Raw genomic sequence first — 27235 nt, 5'->3', positions numbered from 1 at the left:
TTGTTAGCAAGATTGTTTATACCACCAGACTGTGGGCTGCTTGGGGGGATGCGGTCTGTGAGGGCCCCAGGAAAGTTTGTCAAATGAGCTATAGGTCCTCATTCAGGATCTGATGAATGGAATTAAAGGGTCTGCAAAGTGTTTTCCAAATCTCTAGTAGGACTCTTGTGCCTTTCCAACAGCTCTCAGAGTGAGGGCAATGTCAAATGCCCTCTTTCAAAGAGAGGGACTCTGCAGATCAGAAAGGGACACCGGCGTGCCTATGACCCCACAGCAAGGCAAGACTCACATCCAAGCCCCAGATCTTTTCTTTCCACTGCACCAGAGCAAATACTGTGTGCTCCTAGGATCCGTTCCTCTGGCCGGGGGTGGGGGGGGGGGGGTGGCCTGTTACACAGGACAGCCATGGGTAGCGGAAGGAAGAGGTTTCATTTGATACCCAGGGAGGAATTGAGAGGTACTTACAACACTGGTTGCTGGGGACAGGGAGAGGCTTGTCTTGTTCATCTTGGAATGAATACTGAGAAGGAGGGAAGGAGAGAGAGTTCCTCTCAGGAAGGGCCAGAAGCCAGATGACCAAGGTGGTCCTCGGCTCTGTTCCATCCTGACTACCCCTGCCTCCCAAATCACTCTGTCTGCAGGAGAAGGATACAGATGTCCACAAAAAAAGACAGACGCATGCGCATGCGCGCGCGCACACACACACACACACACACAGACACTGACACAGAAAGAGTGAGAAACAGAAATAGCCAAAGAAAGAAACACAGATGAGGGAAAGAAACAAAATAGAAGTGGAAGAAAGAGAGAGCAGTGGGGGAAACTGAGTCAAGGAGCAGAAGAAAGATCAGGAGGGATGAGGTTGGACAAAAACTATTTTAATGTGAGGGTTGCCTTTTGGCACTCCACCTCTCACTAAAGAGAGCTCTGGTCTCGCCTGCTTTTTCTTCTCAGCCTTTGCCTTCAAAGGCTGCCTTCTGACCCCCGCTGGGTCTTTGCACTGTGATGATACAAAGCCAAGAAGAAGGGGGTTGCCATGGAAGAACAGGGGCACAGAGACCAAACTGGTGGGGGAGAGCTTTGACAAGCCCAAAAGTATGAACCAAGCAGTTGAGGGGTGTGGGGCAGAGAACGGAGGTGAGGGCTGCTGCGGGGCCCCGTGTCTCCTTGGGGGTATCTGGCAAGGGCAGGACTCCAGCGGATTGAAAGCGTTTCATCATTGGTGGACTGTGTGTTCTTTGATGTCCTCCGTGCTTTGAGAAGGCACCAAATGAGGCTCTGATTTTGTCCAGTTAGAGACACAGAGGCAGACAAGTGGAGAGCAAAACAGAGACAGAAAGCAGAGGACGTGGGGAGACAGAGGGAGGGACAGGCACAAGAGGAACAGAGTCCCCCCTCCAATGCTCACCTCATCCTGGTCCCGCATGGCATTAAGCTGCTCCAGCTTCTTGGCCCAGTAGCGCGCCTCCTCCTCCGGGATGTCTGGAAGCAGAGCCCTGGCTGTGAGTCTGGAACCCCTCCCTGCCCCTCCGCCTCCAGCCGGGGCAGCCTGCTGGTCTATGGGCTGGTCTCAAGGGGGTGGAGGAAGAAGAAGGGAAGACAAGGTGGTGTCCCATTTCCCAGCCCCAGAGCTGCCTTGGGAATGAACGGAAGAAGAGAGAGGGGATGCCTCCTAGCATTCCAAGGGTGGGGAAGCCATGGGTTCTTGGGAAAAGGCTGTGGAGAGAACTGAGCTGCTTCCGAGAGAAGAAGAGAGGCCTCTCTGTGTCTCTGCTGTTTTTCTCTACATGTCTCTTTGTCTCTGTTTGTCTCTCCTTTTATCTCCAGCTCACCCTGCAGTCTAAGACCTCACCAGGGACCAGCCCCGGTCAGTTCAGACCCAAGTCCTATGGATCAAGAAGCATTTGCTGGCCCTTGGTGACCTGGGGGGGCTGTGGTGTGCTCTGCACGTGGCAGGTGCCTGCCCTTCTGACTCGCTGCAACTGGAGACACTCTGTCTTCCAGGGACAGGAAACTTCATCCTCAGAAGGAAGGGCAGTCTGAACCCACCCAGCCCTGGCCATCCCCCTGGGTCTGGTGAGGGTCCTTTGTCTACCCACCCCACACTCACCTAAAGGCAGCTCGAAGCGGGTGTCAAGGAGGATGCGGTGGAACGTGGGGTCCTTGGTGCCGCAGATCTCACTGTCCGCCATGATGACCTGAGAGTCCAGTGTCAGCCACTCTCCGGGGCCCTCCTGGGGGTTGGGGCGGGGTGACAGTGTCCGAAGTGATGCAGGGTGGAGCAGGGATGTGCTACATGCTGACCAGCAGCCCCCCCGACTCTCACAGAAGACGCTCTTCCCCTCATCTCACCCTCACCCCAAGAGCAAGGGTCATGCCCACACGTTACAGGCAAGGAAATTGATGCAGAGAAGGTTCCGGTCCAAGGCAACATGGTGGGTCCGAGAAGCCCAGAGGCAGGGACCCAGAGAGAAGGCCCTGTGGGGTCAGGCAGGGGTGGTCCCAAGTTTGCACAGCTATGCCTCATCTGTCATGGGCGTATGTGGCCCTAGTTTCCAGTAAAAGTCCTGATGCCCACCCAGGGGAGAACTCCCCACCGAAAGTGAACAAACCAGTGCTGCGGTCACAGGAGACAGAGCGTGACACACTCACCTCCAGCCTGGAGAGGTCGGGGCAGAGCCAGGGGTGGGGTGGGGTGGGGCTGGGGTATTCAGAGGGAAGTTTCCTGGAGGAGAGGCCATGGGGGCTGAGCTTAGAGGGCGATGGAAGGGATACTTGAAGCCCAGGGAACAGTACCTGCGAAGGTTCAGAGACCATCTTTGGGGCCTACAAGGGGGGGAAGTTGGAGGGGGGCAGGGGAGATGAGGCTGGCAATGTAAGCGAGTGCCATCGAGAAGGCACCTCAAAGGAGATGAGCAGGGATGGCAAGGAAAGGTCCTAGGGTGGTTAAGATCCCGGTGGGGCTCGGCATGAAGGGTCTGAGTGGAAGGGGTGAGATGTAAGGCCAGAAGGCGAGGGAGGAGGCCGAGGTTATTGTCTAGTACCTTCAGGACTGGTGTAGCCTTCTCCCAGCACAACGAGCTAATTACCTACAATAACCCTTCTCTTTTCTTCCATAGAAATACATTTTCAGCGGGGCCCAGGGCTGTGCAGCTTAAGACTACATTTCCCAGGCAGCTAAGTGTCCACGTGACGAAGTTCTAGCCAATAGGATGTGAGTGAAGGTCTGTGCGCAGCTTCCAGGTTAGGCCCTTAACCGGGAGGGTGAGCCCCCTCCCTTGCCACCTTTTCTTCCCCTGATGGCAATGCAGATGTAATGGGGATCCTCCAGCAGCCGTCCTGGGCTGCCCAGGGAGAAAGGCAGAGCAACAGGATGGAAGGAGTTCAGACCCTGGTGACTTTGGAACCACCGTCGCAAACGTTGTTGGGGGAGAGAGAGACACGTTCATCTTGTGAAGGCCACTGGCCTCTGGGCCCCTCCAAGGCACTCCCCCCCAGCCCTCGGCCCTCCACTCACTTCGTTGGACTGGCGGATGGTCCGCAGGGGAATCCACACGGTGCCCACCATGGTGTCCCAGATGAGACCCTTGTTCCACACCTCCACTGTCAGCCCCAAATCCAGGCGGTTAATCTCGCTGTGGAGAGAGGGGAGAGGCATGACGGGGTAAGAGTGAGGGAGTAAAGTCTTAGAAAGTTCAGTTCACCTGCCTTAGGACACACAGCCAACTGGAATTCAAACCCAGGCCTGGGTGAGTCCTACCAGGAAGGTAACACAGTGGTTCTTGTTTTACAGAAGGGAAACTGAGGCCAAAGGGTTAAGTTACATGCTCAGGGTATCACAGCAGAACCAGGATTACAAGTTCGGAAGGAAGGACTGGGGAAATTCATCACACATCTCTTGTATCGCCAACTCCCTTGGCCATTCCTTGAACCCTCAGACCCCGAGAGTACTTGCTAAGTGAGGAAGAGGCTCAGACACCCTCTGTGGCTCCCTATTACTCCACGATGAGGGTATTCAGGATGTCTCCATCCTTCCCAGGGTCATCTCTATTCAATCATAGGGGGACACCCATGAGAACATGAATGATACCATCTCTAGGCACTTTCCTTGCAGGACTCACCCTGAAATGCACAGATTTGGGGGAAATCCTTGGTGAATATCTAGCTCACTGAATTTACCAATTTACCAAAGATTTATCTTAATGAATGTTCTCCTGGCATATAGCTGTGACCTGGTCATTCAATAACAAGCTTTCAGGGAGTTGGGGACTACACTGTCTCTTCCCTTCACCTCTTCCCTAGAATTGTAGGGCCAGCTCCTCCCCTCTTTCCCCAAATTCCTCTGTTTCAAGATCCTGACTCTCAGTTCTCTCATGGCCTCCACCGCTGCTCGTCCCCAGCCAAGCACTGCTCAGGAATTTGAGGGCTGTGTGGGTCCAAATCTCAGCTCTGCCAAGTGCAGGCTGTGTGACACTGAGCAAGTGGTTGGGCCTTTCTGGTCCTCTGTTTTCTCTTCTGTAAAATGAGGATCAGATTAGCACTCTCCCTCCCAGGGCTGTGGGGAAAACAGATTTAATCAAAGTCTTAGAAGAGGACATAAAATATGTTGTTGGTGATCATCAGAGAAGATGGGAAGTAATATGAGGCCCTGAGTGGCTCCAGGTTGAGGGGAGGGTCCAGGTCTTGAGTTCTTTCAGTTGTTAGGCAAATACTTATTGAACCACCTGCTGTGTGCCATGCCTTGTCCTTGGCATGGGGGTGGGACTCACAGTGGAGACAGAGACCAACTGGGACCCACCCTCCTAGGGCTCACAGTCCGGAACCAGGAACCAGAAATGTGTCGAGAAATCAGACAAATGACTAAAGTGATATTTGGTGGCTAGGCCTGAAATTACTCTCCAATGGCAGCTTGAGGATGGTGGTCAAGGAGGGCTTCCCTAAGGAGGTGACTTAGTGGAGATTCGAAGGTCGAGAAGGACCCTGCTGGAGGGAGGGGGAAGGAGAGAAGAGCAAGCGAAAAGGTCCTGGATGGGAAAAAGCTGGACATGTCGGGGGAATGGTCCAGAGGTGGAGGTGGCTGGGGCAGGTGAGCCAGGAGTGATGGAGGGAGATACTGGCAGGTCAGAGGGGGCAGACCTGGAAAGAGGGTGTTGTGGAGAGGAGTGTGGGTTTTGTTCTGAGGTTCATAAGCCATGAGCCACGGGCAAGTTTAGAGAGTGACAGGATGTGATTTGCAGTTTTAAAAATATCCCCCTGGCTGCCTGGAGGAGAACAGATTGCTGGGAGGCAGGAGGCGGGCAGCAGCAGGAGGCCAGGGGCGGAGGCTGGCGGGCAGCAGGGACTTGGCTGGTGGCCATGGAGATAAAGGGAAGCAACTGGATTTAGGAAGGGCTTTGGAGGCAATGCTAATGGCTGGACATGGGGCCGAGGGAGGAGGGAGTAGAGTCCCAGACGACATGCAAGTGTCCGGCTCTGCTCTGTGGGACCAGCGAGGGGCCAGGCCATGCTAGCCCGGTCACGGCAGACTCACAACATGAAATCCTGCTCCCAGCTGGGTTGGCTGCCCCGCACAGCGATGGTCGTGCTCTTGACATTCTGCACCTTCAGGGTCACGTACGTGTTGAATTTCTCTGTGGTGGTGAGAGTGGAGGTCAACACAGGGGTTCGGGGACCCCTTGTGCCCATTCTTGAGCTCTAGATGACCCTGCTGTGATCCTCCAGGGTCTCCGTGTATTTGGGGCCTCAGTCCAATAACGAGGTGAAATAGACTGAGCTGTTTCTGTGCTTAAACCCCAGAGTCCCTCCCCGCCAGTCCCGCAGAGCCCAGGGAAGGGTCTTGGTGAGGGACATGTGGAATTTTGGGATGCCTAATCTTGCTGCTTAGAAATTACTGGGTACAATAGCTTTGGGTTCTAGCTGGGAAGACTGAGGCCCCAGATAGTAGAACAAAATTGGCAGTAGGAAACTCACTTCACTTCTCTGAGCCTCACTTTTCCCACCTGTAGACAGATCTAAGTATCCCCACCCTGTCTCTTAGGGTCCTGGGAAGGGCCCCTGACTCAAGGTGAACACCACCTCCATTGGATTCTCCAGGAGATGGCTAGGGCGACTTCGGGATTGCAGGCCACGTCTGACACTCTGTGATGCTCAGCAGACATGCAGCCCAAGACCCCTATCACTGGCTCAGACCCCCTCCGCTATCTCTCCAAGACACGGACAGACAACACAGGACAGGGCAGGAATAGAGGCCACTTACCTTGAGCACCATCAAACTTGGCTTTTTTGACTGTGGAGAGAGACAAAGAAAGGGAAGGGAGATGGGTAGAGAGTAGGGAGAAGAGAGAGACAGAGACACAGAGAGACACACCAAAATATAAATGTAACAAGAGAGACAGAGAGGAGAGAGACACAGAAAGAGTGAGCCAAAGAGGAAGGGCAAAGATAGACAGCAAAAGAGACAGATCAAGAGACCAAACAGAAGACAGAAACAAAAGCAAGATCAAGAGATGAGATCAGAGACAGAGACAAAGAGACAAGGAGACAAAGAGAAACAGGAAGGAGAGGAGGGAGGCAGGGATGAGAGGGAGAGAAAGAAGCCATCAGACAGATGAGTACAGGCAGACCTAGGGGTTGAAGGAAATTTGGATCCTGGGCGTAATTCCTGTCCCTCATCCCTCCCCATCAAACCCATGCAAAGCTCCCCCACCTCCAGCTGTGCCTTTACCCACAATTGAACAGGATTCAAAAGAAGGAGCTGAGCAGAGGATAAGAGGGGCCTCCCACAGGAAGCCCTCCAGGATTGCAGCAGAGAGAGAACAGTTGGGGAAGGAGAGAGGAATAGAGAGAGGAGAAAGACAATCTCCAATGACCCCCTCCACTTGTCAGGCTAGTGAGACTTCTCCTCCAATTATCCAGCTCAGTCTGTCCTGCCAAATGCTTCAGGGGTTTGAGGTCTAATATTCAAAGGGGACTGGGCAAGATGGAACAGAAGAGTCCAGAGAGTTGGCTCCAGAGTGCCCACATAGCTTGTCCAGCCCAAGTTGTTTATGAAAGGTGAAACCCAAATATACACCAGGGTCCCATGTGGTCCAGTCTCTTTATGTTTCGCATCAACTCACAGTGACTTGAAGCAATTCCACTCTTTACTGGCTTTTCTCACAGGATATTAAACTTACTTTCAACATCTCTCGTACCCTGCAGTTGCCCCCAGCATCCTTCTCTACCATTCACTCTGTCTCCACCCAAAACCAGCTCCCAAACTGAGCTCTTTCCCCCTGCTTTCTACAGTTCTGCTTTTCTCCTTTTCAATGAACATTTTTGATTGTGTAGGCAGTACAGGCACATTTTACAAAATCCATGGCATACAATGAGAATAAGGCTCTTTTCTACCCCAGTCCTCACGATCCCATCTGGTGCAATCCATGTTACTAGGTTCTTGTAGTGCTAGAGAGAGACGGTCTCTGATTCGGCGATTGTGTGCATGTGTACATTATTTTATTTTCTACATAAATGGCAGCATGCTACACCCTCTATAGAAACTTTCTGTTTCTCAGTGCATCTTGAAGAGTATGTGCAGTAAGTTGAAGGATAAATTCCTAGAAGCAAAATTGTGTTTCTATTTTTTCTTTTCTTTTGAGAGTCAAGTTCAGCCCTTTTCTGGGAAAATGCCATGGTCTCCCATCTTGGGTTCATATCTCTGTCCTCATCACTTGAGTTTCTGTCTTGCAAAAGCACCCGAATGAAACCAGAGAAGAGAGAATTGCCATCAAGGATGAGGGACGTGGAGTAGTTCTAAACACTTGCCATAAATACTGTTTGTTCCTGTTGTAGACAGACGGAGTACGTGTCTGGTGGGCGGGGGGGGGGGGCGGGGGGGATTGTAGCTCAGAAGTACTAAGTGAGCTCCCTAGAGTTGCAGAGCAAGAGAGAGAATGATTATCTTCCTATGCCAATGCCAGCCCTCCAAGAAAACCGAAACTTTAAATGCAAATGGGTTGTGCATTGTACTTATCATACCTGGGTTTGGGTTTGGGAGGTTAGAGTGCAGACAAAGCCCTTGACTGGACATTGGGAGCAATGAGCACCATTTCAGCACGGAGTCAGGTTGATCCAGGTTCAGCTTACAGTGCTGTGTGAACCTGGGAAAGTGAATCCCCCTCTCTCGACCTCCATCTCTCTCTCCGTCTCTCTCTTTCTGTTTTTCTAGATCTGGCCTTCTCTCTGTTTTTTTTTTATCTTTGTGTCTCTGTCTCCCTTTCTCCCACACCCCTAAATTAGTCATCGTGTGCTGTCTTTCTTACCTCCTCATTCAAGGCACATAACTTCACATGTAAAGGCCCCTCTCCTGAAGACATGCTCAGCTTCTGTCCCACTGGCCCCCTCTCATACCCTCAGCCTCACTCAGCCTATAGGGAGCTCAACTTCCTGCCTCTCACCCCTGGGGCTGAGCGAAGCTCAGGGACACTTAGGAATATACCTAGCAGGAGCTACAGACCTCCCTTCTAGGGGAGCTCCTGCTTGCACACCTGGCGACTGTGGAGCTGGGAGTGGGGATGATGCAGAGGCAGGGGCAGGGCAGGGAAGAAGAATGGTGAAAGAGACACAGACAGGCTGAGAAAGGCACGCACACATGGAGGGATCAACATGGGGAAAGAAAGAGAAGCAGAGAGGAGGGGTTAGACAACAAGTCATGAGAGTCAGAGACAGAGACTCAGAGACACAGAAAAAGAGAGACACACAGACGTCCACCTGGGAGGGCCAGCAAAAAGAGGAGGCAGAGTTGGAATGGAAGGGTTGGAGGGAGAGATGAGGGGCTGATTGTTGTCTAGCCAGGCCTGGCCTGGGCCCGGGCCTGCAGCTCCTGCTCTGTATCCTTTTTTACAGACCAGGGGCAGGGCTCAGAGAGGAGGCTGATCATCTAAGGTCTGTCCTCCATCCTCTCTTCCTGGTGGGGGATGGAATGTCTCTGTTTCCCTCCTCTTGGTTCTGTTTCTCTTCCTTTCCTTCTCCATCTGTCTCTGTCTCTTTCGTCCCCCACTCCCTCAGATTACCCACTTTCCTCCTCCTTAAGCCTCAGTGGGCCAGAGGGTAGTGAGCTCAGTTGGGGCCCACCGGCAGTGGGGTGATATTGGGGGGTGCTCTACCTGAGGCCAGGCTCCGGCTCCCAGGCTCCTTCAGTGAGTCCAGAATGAAGACCTCAATATGTGTTCATCACTGGGAACTCAGAGGGAGAAGGGGAAAACTCAGAAAGAAATTAGGAATCAAGAAAGGGGCTCAGAGTGGAGAGGAGCATTCAGAGGGGATATGGGGTTTGGGGCAGGGGGTGCAGGAGAGAGGACTAAGGAAGAAAGCTCCAGAGCTGGAGGAAGGTCTTGGTGGGGGAGGGGACGCAGGAAGGCAGAGGAGCAGATGTCATCAGAGGTGGGGCTCAGAGGAGGAGGGGACTCAGGCAGGGGCTGGTGGGGCTCTGAAAAGGGACCAAGTCCATCTCCTTCCGTCTTTCCAGGCAGTAAATGGTCAGAGTCACTGTCGCCTTCACCACCACAGGCATCACATCTCTGCTCTGCCACTTTCCCCCTGCTCGCTGGCGCTGCTGGAACTCGAGCTGGAGCCGAGCTGCAGTATCGGGGTCACCGGGGCGGAAGCACCACCCCTCTCCTGCCGGCTCCTGGTCACACGCACAAGGCTATTTATAAAGTGGGCACAGAGGGCGTGGGTGATGCGACAGCTGGGAGTGGCGGGTGGAGGAGGTGCCCACTGCCCTCCCCTCTGACAGGCCAGCGGGAGACACTTCCTCACCACTGTCAGCAGCCTGCACGGCCCTTGGGGGCCCCATCAGCCCTGACTGATTAATGTGATTACATAGGCAGATGCTGGCCAGGGCAGAATCAGTGGCAGTGGGAGCTGGGGCTCAGGCTGGAGACTCCCATAGGTTCTGCCAGGCTCTGGGACTCTGTTTCTGCATCTGGAAAATGGAGCGAAGTAGGGCCTTCTCCCCTTCCTCTTCCTCCCATATCCCTTCTCTTCCTGCTCCCCTTTCTTTTTCATCATTATTAGAATTGGGCTTATTATACTGTCATAACCAATATTTTTATAATTACCATTACCAATATCATTACTATTTGTATTATTTGGTGGGGTTCTAAGTGTGCGGGTCCAGATGAACCTGGATTCTAATTGAGACAAATTGCAGTCTTTGGGCACCTCCTCCATGACCTTCCAGGGCTGGGGTGGGGGCAGGTGAAGAGTAGATGCCAACCATCAAGGGAAGTGCCTGAAATCCCCTCTTTGGGACATGCTTACTGGGTGTCAGAAGACACTACAAGATGGAGAAAGAGGGAAGAAAGAATTCAGAATTCAGAAATCTATTTTAAGATGTTTGGTGGTTTTATATGTGATGTTGATGGCCTACATGAGCCTTGTGGTAAGGACACTGGCCCCACTGGCTTTCAACTGGGAGAGAGGGCTTTCACTCTCCATTGACAGAAATAAGCCGGGGCCCGACAGAAGACTTCGGTGTAAAACATAAACACACCAAGAACCTTAGCAGGGATTTCTGTCTGTATTTTTGCCAGGGGATGCCACTTAGAACTAAGCCTGACATATAGTAGGTGCTCATTAAATTGTGTTCAATGAAGTAATGACAGAATTTCCTCCTCCAGCAGCCCTGTCCTAGGATCAGCCCCATCGGCACAGGCGGGCGCTGTCCATGGTGTGGAGGGCGCTGTTCCTGCTCTGTCCACGGTGCTGAATCCCTGTCCCTGCCCAATTACCTCCAATGAACTTGGACGTCATTTTACATCCTGTATACTACTGAGCCCTCCTCAGGCCTGAGAACGCAGTGAGCTCTCAGGAAATGTCCTACACCCACGGAAAGCTTTTAGTCCCCATTAATAAAAACACCATCATCGATTTTTCCTGTCATCGGCTCACACTTACAGACCCTTTCCACAATTAAGGCATTGTGCCAAAGGCTCTGCGTGTCTCATATCACCGGAGTTCTAGCAAACCTAGGCAGTGGGCACTATTCATGTGTCCATTCTACAGATGGGCACACTGAGGAATGAGGAGGATAAAGGGATTGCCAGGAAGTGGTGGTTTTAGGGATTTGAACCCAGGCCTGGTGGACTAGGGATGTCCTGATTGGCACCTCACAGAGGAACCCCATTGTATGTGGGAAAAAAGTGAGGTACAAGTTAGGGAAGGGGCTAAGATTGCACTCCTGAAGATGAATCAGAGCCAACCCTGGAGAGTATCTTATGAGTACAGTGAGAGCAAAGACCCAGATACAAACTCCCCCAGCTACATGGTATCAGAAACAAGGTAGCCAGGAGCAGAGGGGTTTATGGAGATTTCCTGGGAGAGGAGCAGAGCAAGAGCCACAATGAATCAGGGAGAAATGACACATCTCTTTATTGAGTGGTTGAAGGAAGAAGGTGATCCCAGGACAGATTCTCATCCCATGAAAGGGACTTGGCTTCCCTTCCTCCAAGAAGAGGCTCAACTTTCACTCCCAAACCCCAGTAGGCTGTGGAGTCAGACAGCTACATTTCTGGCTCTGTGGCACTAAGCAAGTTGTTGAACCTCCCCGAGGCTTGGTTTGCCTCATCTGTAAAGTGGGTTTAGAGAAAGGATTAGAGAAAGCAGTGGGCAAAAAGTCCTCAACACCATACTTGTAGAAAGCCAGATAAATGGGGCTTGTTGTTGATATTATTAGTTTATGAATTTGCTAATTGTATGCAATATTTATTCATGAAATATTTATGGAGCCTTTGAAAACATTGAGTGGCCTGGCAAAATGTTGTAAGGTACATAAGAAGCTCTAGACCTGAATACTCATGACCATGATCTTGAATGTGCTGTTCCCTCCACCTAGAGCACCATTTCCCTTCTGCTTAGCTCCCCCTCATCTTCGGAGACCCAGGCAAATGGATGTTGGGGGGCGGAGGCTGCAGGTAAAGACAGGCTTCTGCAAGGAAGAGAGCCCGGGATACCACCTTCCATGGCTCCCTCAGCTCTTCCCTGTTCCTCCCACTCTGACTCCACCAGCATGAGGCCAGAATAGTGCTGGGTCTCCAGGAACAGTGCCTGGCATAGAGTAAGTGCTCAGCTAATGCTTGCTGATTAAATAAATGAATAAATTCATGAAGGAAGCAGGTGGTACTTGACATTTGCAGCCTCAGGACTCTACCAAGCCCTAGCAAGTGGATTGTGGGGGGGAGGGGGACATTGGGACTCCACAAAGATAAAGAAATGAGAGGGGGCAGAGGCAAGACTTTATTAGGTGTTGTCCTATGTCCTGCTTTCAGGTATGTATGTAAGAGTTGGCATGTGTGTATGTTTGCATGTGTATCTGTTAGTGTTACCAGGGCAGGCAGGTGTGTATATATGTACATATGTGCATGGAAGGACATGTGCTTACTTGTACCATCTGAATGCAAGTGATGATCTGTACATATGTGTCAGGGAGTACAGTGTGACTGTATGTGGGACATGCTAGTATGTGTGAGTTTAGGTATATGAGGACTTACAGGTGATAATGTCAATTAGAAACATATATTGTGTGTGTATGGATGTGTGTGTTATACAGTTGTATATGGAATATACAATATGGAATGTGTATTTGTTTACTTTTGTGTACTCACCAGCATTCACCTGCTGGAAGGGGCTGCTTTGAATGTCCAGGCAAGTGTCTTCATGCGTGTACACATGTAGCCTTGGCATGTGCTTATGTGTACACATGTGTGTTTCTTGAGATTGGGGTCCTAACAGGTATACCTAGGTATGTGCCTGTATGTCAGGGTATGAGTGGATCTTTATGTGACATGGATATTGTGACCGCGCATCAAGCATGTTCAGATAGACACATGTCTGTGTACATGCATGTGGACACACTTGCCTTTATTTCAGGGGCCATGTCTATGTGGCAGAGTGGCTGTGTCCCATGTACATGTGTGTGTTCACACACACACATATGAATGTGCACATGTGTCCATAAGTGTGCATTCACAGGCATGTGGTCTTCATGGAGCTTTGATGGATCCTGGGCATTACTGTCGACACAGACTGTCTGTGTATGAGCGTTTCAGTGCATGTGTGTACAGGTGTGGGCAAACATGAGTGGACCTCTGGTTGGAGATATAGGAATTTCCTCATCTCCAAGGATGAACTCAGACCCACGGAAAGCCCTCCCAGCCCAGCTCCACTGCTCCCCTTCCCCCCTCTCCCCTCCCATTCAACCCTTCATCCCCCTGGCCTCCCCACTCTGCGCATCACTCCCCCCAGTATTTCACCCTGTCTCCCTCCATTTATCCTGGTCTCCCCCTCTGCCTCTCCCTTTCTCTCTCAGTGTTATTCCACCCACCATACATCTCAGGGCTTTACTTCCCACCCCACCCATACATAGCCCTGCCCCTCCCACCAACACCCCTTCACTCCGCTGGTGATTCCCTTCCTGTAAGTTCCACAGAATCATCCAACATAATTCTTCCCCCAGGCCTCTGTTTCTGGAAGCCTCACCCTTCTTACTGCTCCCCCCCTCACACCACCTCCGCAGTCCAGCCTCCAGTTTGCGTCAGAGTTAATGGTGAGATTCCCGCCCCCCCCGCCACACACACACACACACACACACACACAACTAGGCAAACCTTCTCACGGAACCCAACTTGGAGGATGTGAGGCAGGGTAGGGTGGGGGTGGGAGGAGCAGAGAAGAGAATCAGCCAGGAACACTCACATTGACCCCCTCCTCCAGTACCAGATGCTGCCCCCCACCTCCTGGCCCCCACTTTTAGGCAACTTAGAGGAGGGGAAGAGGCCAATAGGGGGTTTGGACATTCACCTTCGACTTCCTTTAGGCCTAGCCCCTGGCAGTTCCAGGGGATCCTCTGCACCTTCCCACTCCCTTAACTCCTTAGGTCAGGGGGTAGTTGGCTTTTTATCTATGGGCCTTTCTGTCACCATCAGATACAGTTGGGGAAGAGCTCCGAGAAAGCAGGTCCCTGCCCCTTTAAGAACACCCGCATCCACGCCTGCCCAGCCCCGCGGGACAGCACTCTGGAAGTCGCCGCGCGGCAAGGAGCGGGCGGGGCAGGGTTTGTGAATGGAGCGACAGAGGGGGAGGGGAGGAGGGGGAGGGGCGGCGGGGGCGGTTTCCAGATCTGGGCCTGTTCACTGGGGTCCAGGCGGAAGCCGGTGTTCAGCTGTCTGTCTCTTTCTCTCTCACATATACAGCACAATCCCTGCTGCCTAAGGTCTCTCGAAGACTGACATCTCAGGCCTGACCAACACACTTCTTCCCTGACCTCAGCCTTCTTGGAGGGAGTAGGTGTGAGTGAGGGGGGTGGACCCCAGTCCTTGAAACTCAAGGTTGAGACCTCTATAAGACTTGAGCCCCTGTTCGTCATAACCACCGCCGCCCAAGGTCTCCCAGAGCCCGAGTTCTTAGCAAGAATGCTCAGGACACACGAGTCCTGACGGGCTGAGTCTGCCCCCACCCCAGAAGTCCGGGGCAACGATCATGTCCCTCCTGTGTCTCTCTCCCCCACCCCAAACCCAACGCAGAGCGTGGGCCTGGGCGTGGGCCTCGGTGCAGATGGCGTTCGGGCCCCAAAATAGCTCCACCCCACCTCTCCCTACCTCGCTTCGGCGCAAAGTGGGTGAGGTGAGGATGCTGGGAGGGGTGCAGACCTGCACTGCACCCTCGAGGGGTCGGCTCCCAATGGAGAAGGCCCGTTACGCGTTTTGCATTTCGGAGTGCTGGAGGGGGTGGGGAGTGGGGAGGCCCTCAGGCGATTCCCCCAGCCCCAACTCAGGAGTCCAAAGAGTTAAAGCGAAAAGCGCCCCCAGACCCTAGTCACAACCCTCCTAGGACGTAGGGAAGGGTGTTCCCCAGCCCCTTCCCAGGACTCTTTACACCCAAGGCTGGGAGGGAGATTCCTAGAGCTCACCGTTGTCTTGATAGTTAAACCCCCTTACCCAAATCTTACATGCTCAGGTCTTGGAGACCCCTCTCTCTGCACTCCTTTTCGAATTCTGAGGCCAGTTCACGTTCCTGAGGACCCACAGCCAGTTCACTGCACAGGACTCCTTCCAAGTACCTTACATGATTCATTCGAACTACCCAGCCCAGCCCCTTCCACACCTAATGACCTGGTCTACACAGATTCCCCAGTCCAGATTAGGGAGTCAGATAGAGCCCCAGGTCCCTGCTGGCGTCCACAAGGGCCTCCGCGTTCAGCCACGTCCGTACGACCCCCAGCAGTGGCCACCAGGACCCCCTGAGAACGCAGCTACATCTGCACGGATTACCCCCTCAGGCGCCCTGATGTGTCTACAAGGGCTGGCTCCCCTCTCCAAAGTCCAGCCGCGTGTACTCGAGTCACCCCGTCCGAAATCCAGCCGCATCCACACGGACCCCGAGCCCCGTCCGTGTCCAGACGGGTCCCCAGCCCCGCAGCCTTGCCTCCTACCTCCAACGCAAAGTAGAGACATGTCTCCGAGGTCGCCGGCGGGCCGGCTTTGTTAGGTAGAGCTTAGCGGCCACTGGGCTAGGGCATGGCCGGGGCTGCAGCCCGCGCTCAGCTCACGCCGGGGCCCGGCCTGTGCCGCCGGCCATCTTGGTTCAGCACCGGGGGTGCGGACAGCTCCTGACGTGGTGCTGATGTGGGGCTGGCGGGCGGAGCCCAGGGACGCCTGATGGGGCGGGGGCGCTGCAGGCTTGGGGGAGCTTTAAAGGGCCGGAGCCGGGTGAGGGTTCCCCGCCCCAAGGGCTTCCCTACCAGAGGGACAGAGAGCAGTCCCACTCAGGTTCCCTAATGGTTCTGCGTGTTTTCATCTCCCCTGGAATCGCTCTGTGGGTTCTCTGGCTCTCTCTTGAGTTCTTTGCTGTCTCTCCGCTTTCCCTCTATTCTGCTGTCTCTATGCCTGTGTCTCTCATTGCCTGTTTCTCTATCTCTATCTCTCCCTGTGTCTCTCTGTTCCTCTTTTTGTCTCCTTGTCTCTTTTGGTCATGTGTCTCCCTCTGAGCCTCTCTCTGTCCAGTCTGTGTCTTTGCCACTCCCTGTCTAGGTCTCCTTCTGAGTATCTGTTTCACTCTTTAAGCCACTCAGCCTGTGGATTTTTGCACACGTTCAGACTGGATCCCATCCTTCACTCCCTTGTGTAACTGGCAAACTCCTATTCATCCATCAATACCCTGTTTGAACATCCCTTCTTCCAGGAAGACTTCCCTGACTTCCCCACACGGACCCTACCCTCTGAAATTCCTCAGCCACCAACTCTTCCCCTGACTCAGCCCTCACTCCAACACATCTCTGCTCTCCAGGGCTCCCTACTTACCTAGCTGGGCAGTTCCCTGTGCGTCAGGTTCCTACAAACCTGTTCACTTTGCACCTCCAGTGTCTAGAACAGCACAAGAAGCTGAGCTCCACAGAATCCCCTACCCCCAGTGCACATAAAGGAATTTCATAAACACAGAATGTACATGGAGTTAGTTGCAAGTGAGGTCTGTGCTTAAAACCCAACTCTGATTCTGATCTCAAGCATGATCTTGGGCAAGTCATGTAACTACTCTATGCTTCATTTTCCCAATCTGTAGAATGGGATCAATAACAGGTCTTGCCTCACAGAATTGCAGATGTTATGTAAGTTAACAACTGAAAGAACTTGGAATAGTAATGTATATTATTACCCATTGTTGTAACTCTCATTGCTTTTCCAATTTTTATTACATACTGATCAGCCCTAAGTAAGGAATAAAAGGCAGCAATGATAGGCTTGAATAAAGACCATTACCACCACAGTGGAAGACCCCATGGGCCTCTCCCCTACCTCAGCATCCCTCCCCTCAGAAAGAAGAACTACCTAAATTTTCTTTTTCATCTCCCTACTTTTCTTTCCAGTTTTACCACACATTTATCAACAAACAATACACGCTTTCATTTTGTGTGTTTGGGGACTTTATGTAACTAGAATAAAATGATCACATATTTTACTAACTTGTTTGCTCAACATGATTCTGATATTCTGATATTCACCTACATTTCTGCGTGTGCTCAAATAGATGCATTTTTCACAGCTCTATAGTATCCTCTTGGTTTACTATACCTTTGATTATTTATCTACTTTCCAGTTGGTGGACCTTAAGATTGCTTCCACTTTGAGTTAAAAAAAAAAAAAACCCACAAACTTTTATAGTCATTCTCGGAAATGTAGGCTGGCGCACATGGTAAGATGGCTGGATTGTAGGACACCCACATGCTCAGCTGCACGAGATAACATCAGATTGTTTTTTGACATGCCTCCAACTATTTTTATCACATTCACGCCATATAAGCATTCAGTTGCTCCACACCCTGATCAACACTTGGACAACTCCCAGTTTTTGAATCATGCCAAACTGAAGGGGGAGAACTGGTGCCTCATTTCGGTTTGATTTGCTTTCTTACTGCTCATGAGGGGGAACTTTTCATGTGATTATTGGTTTCTTCTTAGGATGAAATGGTTCAAGTTTTTTTTACCTGCTTTTAAAAATATTTTATTTATTTATTTTAGAGAGAGAGCACACACATGTGAGGGGGAGAGGGGCAGAGGGAGAAAGAGAATCTCAAGTAGATTCCCCAGGGAGCAGGGAGCCCAGCGACATAGGGCTCGATCTCACAACCCTAAGATCATGACCTGAGCTGAAATCACAAGTAGGACACCCAATCAACTGAACCATCCAGATGCCCCAATAATTACATTTTTTTAAAAAATGAATAAAAAAAGGTGGGGCGCCTGGGTGGCTCTGTGGGTTAAAGCCTCTGCCTTCGGTCATGATCCGAGGGTTCTGGGATCAAGCCCTGCATCGGGCTTCCTGCTCAGCAGGGAGCCTACTTCCCTTTCTCTCTCTCTCTGTCTGTCTCTCTGCCTACTTATGATCTCTGTCACATAAATTTTTAAAAAATCTTAAAAAAAAAAAAAGAATAAAAAAGGGCATGTGGGTGGCTCAGTTGGTTAAGAGTCTGATTTTTGATTTTGGCTCAGATCCTGATCTCAGGGTCATGAGATCGAGCCTTGCATTGCTGGGCTCTGCCTTCAGCAGGGAGTCTAATTGAGATTCTCTCTCTCCCTCTCCCTTTGCCCCTCCCCCCTCATATGAATTCTCTCTCTCTCTAAAATAGATAATCTTTATAAATAAATAAATAAAATGTGACTGTCATTTCCTACGGGTGTGGCTCTTTAACCATTTTATTTTATTTTTTTTAAAGATTTTATTTATTTATTTGACAGACAGATCACAAGCAGGCAGAGAGGCAGGCAGAGAGAGAGAGAGAGAGAGAGAGAAGCAGGCTTCCTGCGGAGCAGAGAGCCCGATGCGGGGCTCGATCCCAGGACCCTGAGATCATGACCCGAGCCAAAGGCAGCAGCCCAAACCACTGAGACACCCAGGCGCCCCTCTTTAACCATTTTAAATATGAATCCTTTGTTGACTTAATGTGTGTTGTTTAAAAAAATCTCCAATTTTGTGGCTTGTTTTCATTCTATTTAGGAATCATTTTCTGAACAGAATCTCTTAATTTTTTAAATAAACTTTTTATTTTGTTTTTTTAAGATTTTTTAAATTCATTTATTTGACAGACAGAGATCACAAGTAGGCAGAGAGGCAGGCAGAGAGAGGAGGAAGCAGGCTCCCCGCTGAGCAGAGAGCCCAATGCGGAGCTCGATCCCAGAACCCTCGGATCATGACCTGAGCCAAAGGCAGAGGCTTTAACCCACTGAGCCACCCAGGCACCCCTAAACTTTTTATTTTGAAAAAATTTTAGATATACAGAAAGTTGTAGAGGCACTGAACTGTAAAAAGGTACAGAGTGTTTTTATATACTCTTCACCTAGCTTGCCCTAATGTTAACATCTAACATGTACTTACTTCCAGGATATACATTTCAAAAGAAAAATATTTACATTGGCACTTATTATTAACTAAATTGCAAACTTTATATGGCACTAGTTTTTCCACTAATGTTCTCTTCCTAGTCAATGATCCACTCCAGGACCTACACTGTATTTAGTCATTTTATCTCCTTGGTCGCTGCCTAAATGTGAGACCAATGTGATAGTACACTGTGATAAACTGATAAACATGAGTTTCTTAGTCTTTCCTTATTATTCATGACCTCGACACATTTAAAGAGTATTCATTAGGTATTTTGCAGAAAGTCCCTTGATTTGGGTTATCTGACGTTTTCTCATTATTAGACTGGGGTTATGGACTTTTGGGGGGAAGATCACAGAGATGGGGTTTCCTTATTGTCACCAGAGGTCCCTGATACTCACGTGACATCACAGGGGATTTTTACTTTGATCATCTGGGTAACATGCTGTCTGCCAAGTTTATCCACTGTCAAGTTATTCTTTTTCTCCTTCCCTACTCTGCTCTTTATAAACAAATCACTAAGCCCAGCCCACCTTCAAAACAAGGGAATTATGCTCCACCTCCTGGAGCAGGAGTATCTAGGAAACTCTTGGTTTTAAAATCTTTTTTTTTTATTGTTGCAAAATACACATACCAAAATTTACCATTTAACCATTTTAAAATGTACAATTCAGTGGCATTTTTTACATTCACAATGTTGTGCAAACACTAGCTCTTTTTGTCCCCCAAGATTTATTCATTTATTTATTTGACAGACAGAGATCACAAGTGGGCAGAGAGGCAGGCAGAGAGAGAGGAAGGGAAGCAGGCTCCCTGCTAACCAGAGAGCCCGATGCAGGGCTTGATCCCACGAACCTGAGATTATGACCTGAGCCGAAGGCAGAGGCTTTAACACACTGAGCTACCCAGGCGCCCCACAACCACTAGTTCTATCTAGTAATAAAACTCTTCCATCACCCCAAAAGGAAACCTGTCTCCCTTGGCAGTCACTCTCCATCTCCTCTTTCCCAACCCCTGGAAACCACCAATCTTCTTTCTGGGTCTATGGAATTAATTTAAAATTCTTCAACTTAATCTATCTTTCCCTTCACAGTAAAGAAAATAAGACACTTTTATTTCCTCCTTACCAATTCTTGGACCTTTCATTTACTTTTCCTGCCTTATGCTGCAGGCCAGTATCTTCAGTACCATCTCAGACACCATGGTAATTGACATCCTGGCCTTGTCTGCCCATCTTAAAGGGAACATTGCAATATTCACCACTAAATATATACCCTGGAGATTTTTGGTTGTGTTTTTTAAAGATTTTATTTATGTATGTATTTATTTGAGAGCGCGTGAGAGCGTGGGTGAGAGGGAGAAGGAGAGAGAATCTGAAGCGGACTTAGCACCGAGCACAGAGCCCCTCTGCTGGGGGCTCTGATTTCCACGACTGGGAGATAGCAACACAGCGGAAAGCAAGAGTCAGACGCCTAACCTACTGAGCCACTCAGGCGCCCCCTGCTGGAGGTTTTTAACGGAAAATCAAGTCAAAGACGTCCACTTCTATTTCCAGTTCGCTAGGATTTTTTGCTTGTGTCACACATGGTGATAAATTTTAGCAATTACATTCCATGAATCAATTGGAATGCCTATGTAAGTTTTCTTGTTTAATCTGTTAATGTGAATTACAATCTCTCAAATCTGATGTGCATTGATCTCTCTTGTTCCCTATTACCCACAGGTCATCTCCCTCTATCAGCCAAAGCCTCTGATAAACTGATCACTCAGATCCAATTAATTTTTAAGCCCCACTGTCCTATTTTGCCCCCACCAACAGCTCTGCTAATTCCAAAGCTATTTATTTGAGCTACCCCAGCCCTCCATTTAATTATACCATGCTGCTTCTATCTTTCTCTTACACTCTCTTCTCTTCAGCTCCCTCTTTCCCTGGCTCCTCTTCCTATGCATCTACACTCAAGTCTTCTGCAAACTCATCCTCACGCACTGTCTTTCTATCTCTCTTTTCTTGGCTTCTGATATTTCACTCTCTTTGCCATCCTATGTAATCCACAAAGAAGTCATTGAAAGACAAATAATGGGAGATAGTACACAGACTGGTGAGAAGTACAAGTCCTCCCCTTCCATGCGCACACACACGGGTAGAGACCCCCACCCCACCAAACATGAGCATGTGCGCGCGTGCCCGCGCGCGGGCACACACACACACACACACACACACACCTCCCAGCCAATGAGCTCCTGGCAATTCCCAGGGGCCCAAACTTGCCCAACTCCTATGCCAAGGGCTTTAGATGAGAAAGCTCCCCCTCCACAGCACCTACTGAACTCAGCTTTTTATTTTTATTTTTATTAAGATTTTATTCATTTATTTGACAGACAGAGATCACAAGTAGGCAGAGAGGCAGACAGAGAGAGGGTAAAAGCAGCCTCCTTGCCGAGCAGAGAACCGGATGCGGGAGTGATCCCAGGACCCTAGGACCACGACCTGAGCCGAAGGCAGAGGCTTTAACCCACTGAGCCACCCAGGCGCCCCCTGTGAACTCAGCTTTTTAATGGGGAGTGGGCAGAGCGTCTTCCAGGGTATTCCTGGTAGAGGACAAGGTGAGCGCCAATGCTGTGAGGCTGTACATATTGCTGGACCTACTTGGGGCCCTCAAGCCAGTGATCACAAAGAGAAGTCAATGAGGACAATCTTGGTTTATCGCCCACAAAATAGGGATTAAAGAGGTAATTACTTCCTAGAGAGCTAATGGGACGCGCGGGCAGTGCGGGCCCTTTGCAAGTTCCCAGCCCTGACCTGGGGGCTCCAGTGAGGGACTATCCGGAAGAAGTAAGGAGAGATGAGAGGTCCAGAGGGAGTAGGCGCGGGGCTCCAGGCTCGGAGGCGGAGCTCAGTCCAAAGTCTCCAGAGTAACCAGCAGGTGGCAGCACTGGGCCAAAGGGCAATCCCAAGGCTGAGGGCCACTTGCAGGCAGGAACCTTCTCAAGCGGAGACTGGCACTGCGCAGAATTCTACAAATGCTCGCTCATTTAATCCTCTTAACCGATTTTACAGAGAGGGAAACAGAGCCAAAATGTGAGCCACGTGCCCAAGGTCAAGCAGGTGAATGGCAGAGTTGGGATTCAAATCCCAGCAGCCCGCTGGGGTCCTTAATCCCTGTACTCCCAAATCCCTGTACTCCCAAATCCCCTACAATGATAGTTTAAAACAAAACAAGAACTCCTTCTCAACAATTATTGGGCTCTTCCTGTGTACCTTAGATGCCATCCCTCCAGGTAGGTACAATCATGTCCATTTTACAGATGAGGAAAACGGAAGCACAAAGAAATGACTCTGGGAGCCAAGGTAGTTCTAGGTCCAATGTGAGAATGCCAAGAGTACATGAGGCTCATCCGCTGTTTACCCTGGGTTCAGCGCAGGGGAGAGATCAGTAGGAACCTAAGGCCTCTCTGCCCTCTCTAGCCTCCAGTTCCCTGCTCCCCCACTGCCCCCAAACAAGTCCCTCGCTGTGCGCCAGTCCAGGGCTGCACCCTCATTCATGCCACCCCTTTGAATTTTGCTTCCCCACTACAGATCAACTGGAGACTGGTGGACTTGAACCCAGATGTGGCGGGGTGGGGTGGTGGTAATGGGTGGCTAAGAACATTCGACAGGGGACCGTCGTCATGCTGTCACTTTGACAAGTGGGAAAACTACAGATCAGAGATGCCCCGGTATTTGCCCAAGGTATACAGGCAGTGTATGGCACAGCTGGACTGGAACTCAGGGCTTCGGCCTCTCATGCTTCTAGGACTACCACTGAGGCACTGTCAGGCAGGGCTGTGTCAACCCTTCATGCCCAGAGCTCCCAAGTACTCCAGAGTCCTATGAAAATGTTGCGACTCAGATATACACACACTGATTCAGAATGCAAAAGGAGAACAGCAAAGCCCAAATGAATCAATGTTTAATTATGTTCAGGAACAGGATGTCAGCTTTACTGGGGTTAAAATCAATGCATCAGAAAACAGTTCTGTGGGGTTGGATGTGGGCTCCACGGGAAGACTCCAGCTCTGTCACTGCCAGCTGTCTACTGAAGTGAGCTACCTGTCGATTTCCAAAGTAAGACGATAAATTACAAGAATAGATAACCAGGTGAGAGTTTAGCACGGGCGGAGCTGGATTTTGCTTCATGCTGTAAATAATTTAATATCACAGAAACCCTACCGGGCAGAGGCTGTTATGATAGGGGTTCAAGCTTTGGGGAAACTGAGGCACAGGGCAGTCACACAACTCGGAAGGGACATAGTTGGGATTTAACACCACCAGACTTGGGTTCCGCGCCCTTGACCCTTGTGTCATCCTCGACTTTGCATTTCCTGATCCGGTCATTAGTGGCATAGGAGATGCGACGACAATGGTGACTGTTTGACTTGGTTCAGGTCTGGACCTAAGGACATGGCGCTGCCTGGGGTTGGGAAGCTGGCTCAGGACCCATCTTTGTCCCCTCTAACCAGCTTCCAAGACTGCAAGCCATGCAAGCAGGTCACCTCTTGCTCAAGAACATATACCAAGCGGAATAATGAATGAATGAACCCGGTATTAAAACTTAGGGAGCCCTTGGCCCTCTTGAGAACACCGAGCTAGGAGCTCCTGAAGGCAGGACCAAGGCTGGCCTGGAACAGGGTCTGGCACACAGTATGCACTCCACACACGTGTGTGGGAGGAAGGAAGAGACGCGCGTCATTTCGGAAGATGGGATGCTCAATATTGGCTCGAAGCACCACTTCATGGTCCTCTGCAAAAACCCAGGGACCTAAACGGGTACAACCAGCCACCTCCCTTCCACCCGCTCTGAGTCTACGGACTGTCCTGAGGCGGAGTTGGGGAGTGGCCTGAGGGAGAGGAGGGGGCGGGAACTTGTATCATGAGCTACCATTGGGTGTCGGTAACGCTGTCCCGTCCAATCCGCCCTGGGGGTGGGGTTTAGGCGGATCCAGTGCGGATGAGAGTAGAGGGGAGGAAATCGCCATTTCTGGCGGCTTTGCGTTATTTGGGTGGGGTTGCTGGAGGAGCAGCAGTCCTCGCAGAAGACTGGATTATAAACAAACAAAATGCAGCCTCCCCCACTCATAACTCCCCTCCTCCCTGTGCCACATCTTAACGATTTTGCAGAAGGAACTGATGGCAAGCTGGCCACCACCTGGACCGGGCTGCTCTTGGCTAAGTGCTCTAAAACTGAGGACATCTGGATTCAAATCCTAGGTCTGCCACGTGCTATGTGATCCAGGGCATGTCACTTACCCTGTCAATTCCTGTTTTCTTACCTGTACAATGGAATGGGGTAGTGACTTGTGTTAATCTTATAAAATGCTTGGAACCAGCTCATGGTCGTTTTTTATAGTTTGTGTTCCATGTCTCGTCTGCTCCCACACTCTCCATGGGTCCCCACCATGGCCCTCAGTCTAAAATCCACAAATCTTCCTGTGGCCCGGAGGCCTGGGTGGCCCAACCCCCACTAGCCTCCCCAGCTACACCCTCTTGCATTTCCCAGTCACCCCACTCAGCCATTCTGTGGGCTTGTACTCTTCCAACACACCCAGTCTGTTCTGGCCTCAGAGCCTTTGCACATGCTGTTCTCCCCCACAGGAAGTGCTCTTCCTCCTCCAGGTGCTCCTTTCCCTGTCCCATACTTGTACTCAACTCCTTCTCCTCCCTCAAGTCCTGCCTCAAGTGCTGCTGCCCCCAGGAAGTCCTCCTAGATCTCTCCAGATCTGGTTGGGACCTCCCTGCTCCATTCACAGGTCTCAAATGTCTCAATTGCATGGACCTCCACCCACAAGCACCAATTCAATGCTCCTCCATCACCATTACACCACCAGGCCCAGAGGGAGGGGATAGTTGTTTTCCATTCCAAATATATCACCCGGGGAAACTGATGCTGCATTGCTGGGAAGTGGCTTGGACCAGGCCCAAGCATCTCTTTGAGGCAGAATCATGCCATCGTGGCCTCATTTAACCCAAGGAATACATTCCAAAGCAAAAACCATTCAGCACCTGTTCCTTCTACTCTGGAGAAGAGGAATTGGAGCCACAGGCTCCTCCCAGGAGACTCCTGTTGGCCCCATATTCCTCTCCTCTAGGGCATACTTATGCTCCACCTCTCCTTGCTCCTCACCCATGACTTTTTGGGGAATCTGTGTGGTTCTGAATCCCCCAGCCTGGGGACTCCTTGGGAACAGGCTAGGGTGAGTTTGGCAGAAGAGGATTTGGCTGGAGGTGTTTGTTGAATTAATGAATACATCATCTGCCTGATGAACTCCTATGCACTCTTCAAAACCCTAGATCCAATGTCCCTTTTTTGAGGATACCTTCTCTCTCTCCCCAGTCAAAGCCCTCACTCCTCTACTCGCAATTCTTCCAGCTCCTGAACCCACCCTCCAGCCCAACCCTGACTCCCCAGGGCTAGGGGACATCCATGGACAGCTCTTCCTCCTGCATACTGAGGTCTTCTTGGGAACCAGGACTGAGACCTCTTAGCGGCACAGGAGAGTTATCAGGAAGTGTTTCCAGAGGGGATGAATGAATGAACAAACGAATGATAAATGAGTATTGCAGGGCCTGGAGTCAGATGTTCTGGGTTCACATCCTGGAACCCAGGGTGCTGGACACCGAATCTGCCCCTTGACTTCTCCCAATCTCTCTTGCCCACTTATTAAATGTGTTTACTCAGAGATTTTGTCCTAAATCGTTGCAAAGGTAAAATTAACTAATATATAAAGCATACAGCCCCAGGGACCTCAGGCTCCTTCAATCCCAGACTGGGAGTGATGCACACCCAGGACCAATAGTTTTGTTCCCCTCCCCAGTGCTGAGAACTAGTGTTCTCAACACACATGCTTAATGGATGTTGACAGATGTACTGCATTGGTGAGAGGGGTAGAGGATGGACAGGAAAAAAGGCAAATATTGAAAAGGCTAAAATCAAAGTGTTCCTGAGGATGGATGGACCTCACAGACCACTTGGGAAAGCAGTCCAGCCATCTCTTACCCCAACTCCCGGCCATCCTGCCCCTAGACATTTATGGAGGGGGAGGGGGGAGAATGAGATATAGTCACCAAAAGACATGTACAAAAAAGGCTCAAAACAGTTTCATCCACTATAGCCCAAAACGGAAACAACCCAAATGTCCACTGACAGGTGAAAGGGACAAACGGTATAAAGCTGGTACCCAGAGCTTTTAATAACAAGAATAGTAACAACGATGATGATAAAATCCAGGTCTTTTCAAGGACGTGGAGGCATTGGAATCCTCATACGTTGCTGACGGGAATGTGAAATGGTGCAGCCGCCGTGGAAAATGGGTCTGGCAGCTCTTCAAAAAACTAAACATAGAATTACCATGTGACTCAGAGATTCCACTCCTAGGCATACACGCAAGGGAATGGAGAGCTGGTATTCAGCAAAAACTTGTGCACGAATGTTCCCAGCAGCATTAGTCACAATAGCAAAATGGTACAAATCACCCAAAAGTCCACCAATGGTGGAATGGATAAACCAGGAATGTCAGGAATAAAGGAGTCGTACGTGGATACAATATGCATGCACCTTGAAAACAATATGCTGAATGATGGAAGCCTGATAGAAATGGCCAGATAGTGTATGAAATGTCAAGGATGTATTTATAGCGATAGAAAGTAGAATACTGGTTGCCAGGGGCTTGGGGGAGGAGACGGGGAGTGATGGCTAATGGGAATGCAAGAGTTGCAGAACTAGTGTCAGTGAAGGTGCCAAGACATTGTGAACTGGAGGTACTATGTGTCACTGAATGACATACTTTAAAGTGGTTAAAATAAGTCATGTGTTATATGTATTTTACTGCAACATAAAAAAATGGAACCAGAGACTACTACCTTGCCGTGAAAAGGAGTAACACCTGCTCCTCGCCATAAGAGAAGCAGGATCCAAGGGTGGACACCCTCTGTGATCCCATTTATGCGAAGTTCAGAACCAGGTAAAACTCACCTATAATGATAGAGGTCGGGGCAGTGGTTGCCTTGAGGGAGGGGAGCGTCAGGTGGGAAGTCCAAGCAACTGCCAGGAGCTGGGCATGTCCTAGATCCTGATCAAAGGGTCATCATCCTTGTCGATTTCCATGTTAGACATTTGTGAACTTGCCCATGCCTTAAGTTAAACCTCAAGAAAAACGTTAAAAAAAAGAAAAGAAAAGAATTGCCAGGGTAGGAAAACAAGGGTGTCCAGCAGTCTTGAGGGCTAAGGTTTCCATTTCCCCCCACAAATGCTGTCATCTGATCCCTCTAGGGATGGATGACCTTGAA

The 27235-nt window shown here is 50.4% G+C and overlaps 1 protein-coding gene across 1 annotated transcript in view; it reads right to left on the bottom strand.

Moving 5' to 3' along the window:
* UNC13A (unc-13 homolog A) overlaps positions 1-15645 on the bottom strand; it is a 59519-nt gene extending 43874 nt beyond the window's left edge. Inside the window, exons 1-7 of the mRNA XM_082711179.1 lie at positions 15470-15645; positions 6257-6286; positions 5531-5630; positions 3518-3635; positions 2111-2234; positions 1409-1482; positions 466-520 (exon numbers count right to left, since the gene is read on the bottom strand). Of these exons, the coding sequence (XP_082567305.1) occupies positions 466-520; positions 1409-1482; positions 2111-2234; positions 3518-3635; positions 5531-5630; positions 6257-6286; positions 15470-15491 (523 nt within the window). The 5' untranslated portion in view covers positions 15492-15645. The remainder of the gene's footprint in view (positions 1-465; positions 521-1408; positions 1483-2110; positions 2235-3517; positions 3636-5530; positions 5631-6256; positions 6287-15469) is intronic.
* Between the last annotated feature and the right edge of the window lie 11590 nt (positions 15646-27235).

This window comes from Mustela nivalis (genome assembly GCF_964662115.1).
Source record: "Mustela nivalis genome assembly, chromosome: 1".
NCBI classification, from domain to species: domain Eukaryota; kingdom Metazoa; phylum Chordata; class Mammalia; order Carnivora; family Mustelidae; genus Mustela; species Mustela nivalis.
Note: the sequence above shows the minus strand (reverse complement) of the source record. Positions and strands in the feature narration are given on the sequence as shown.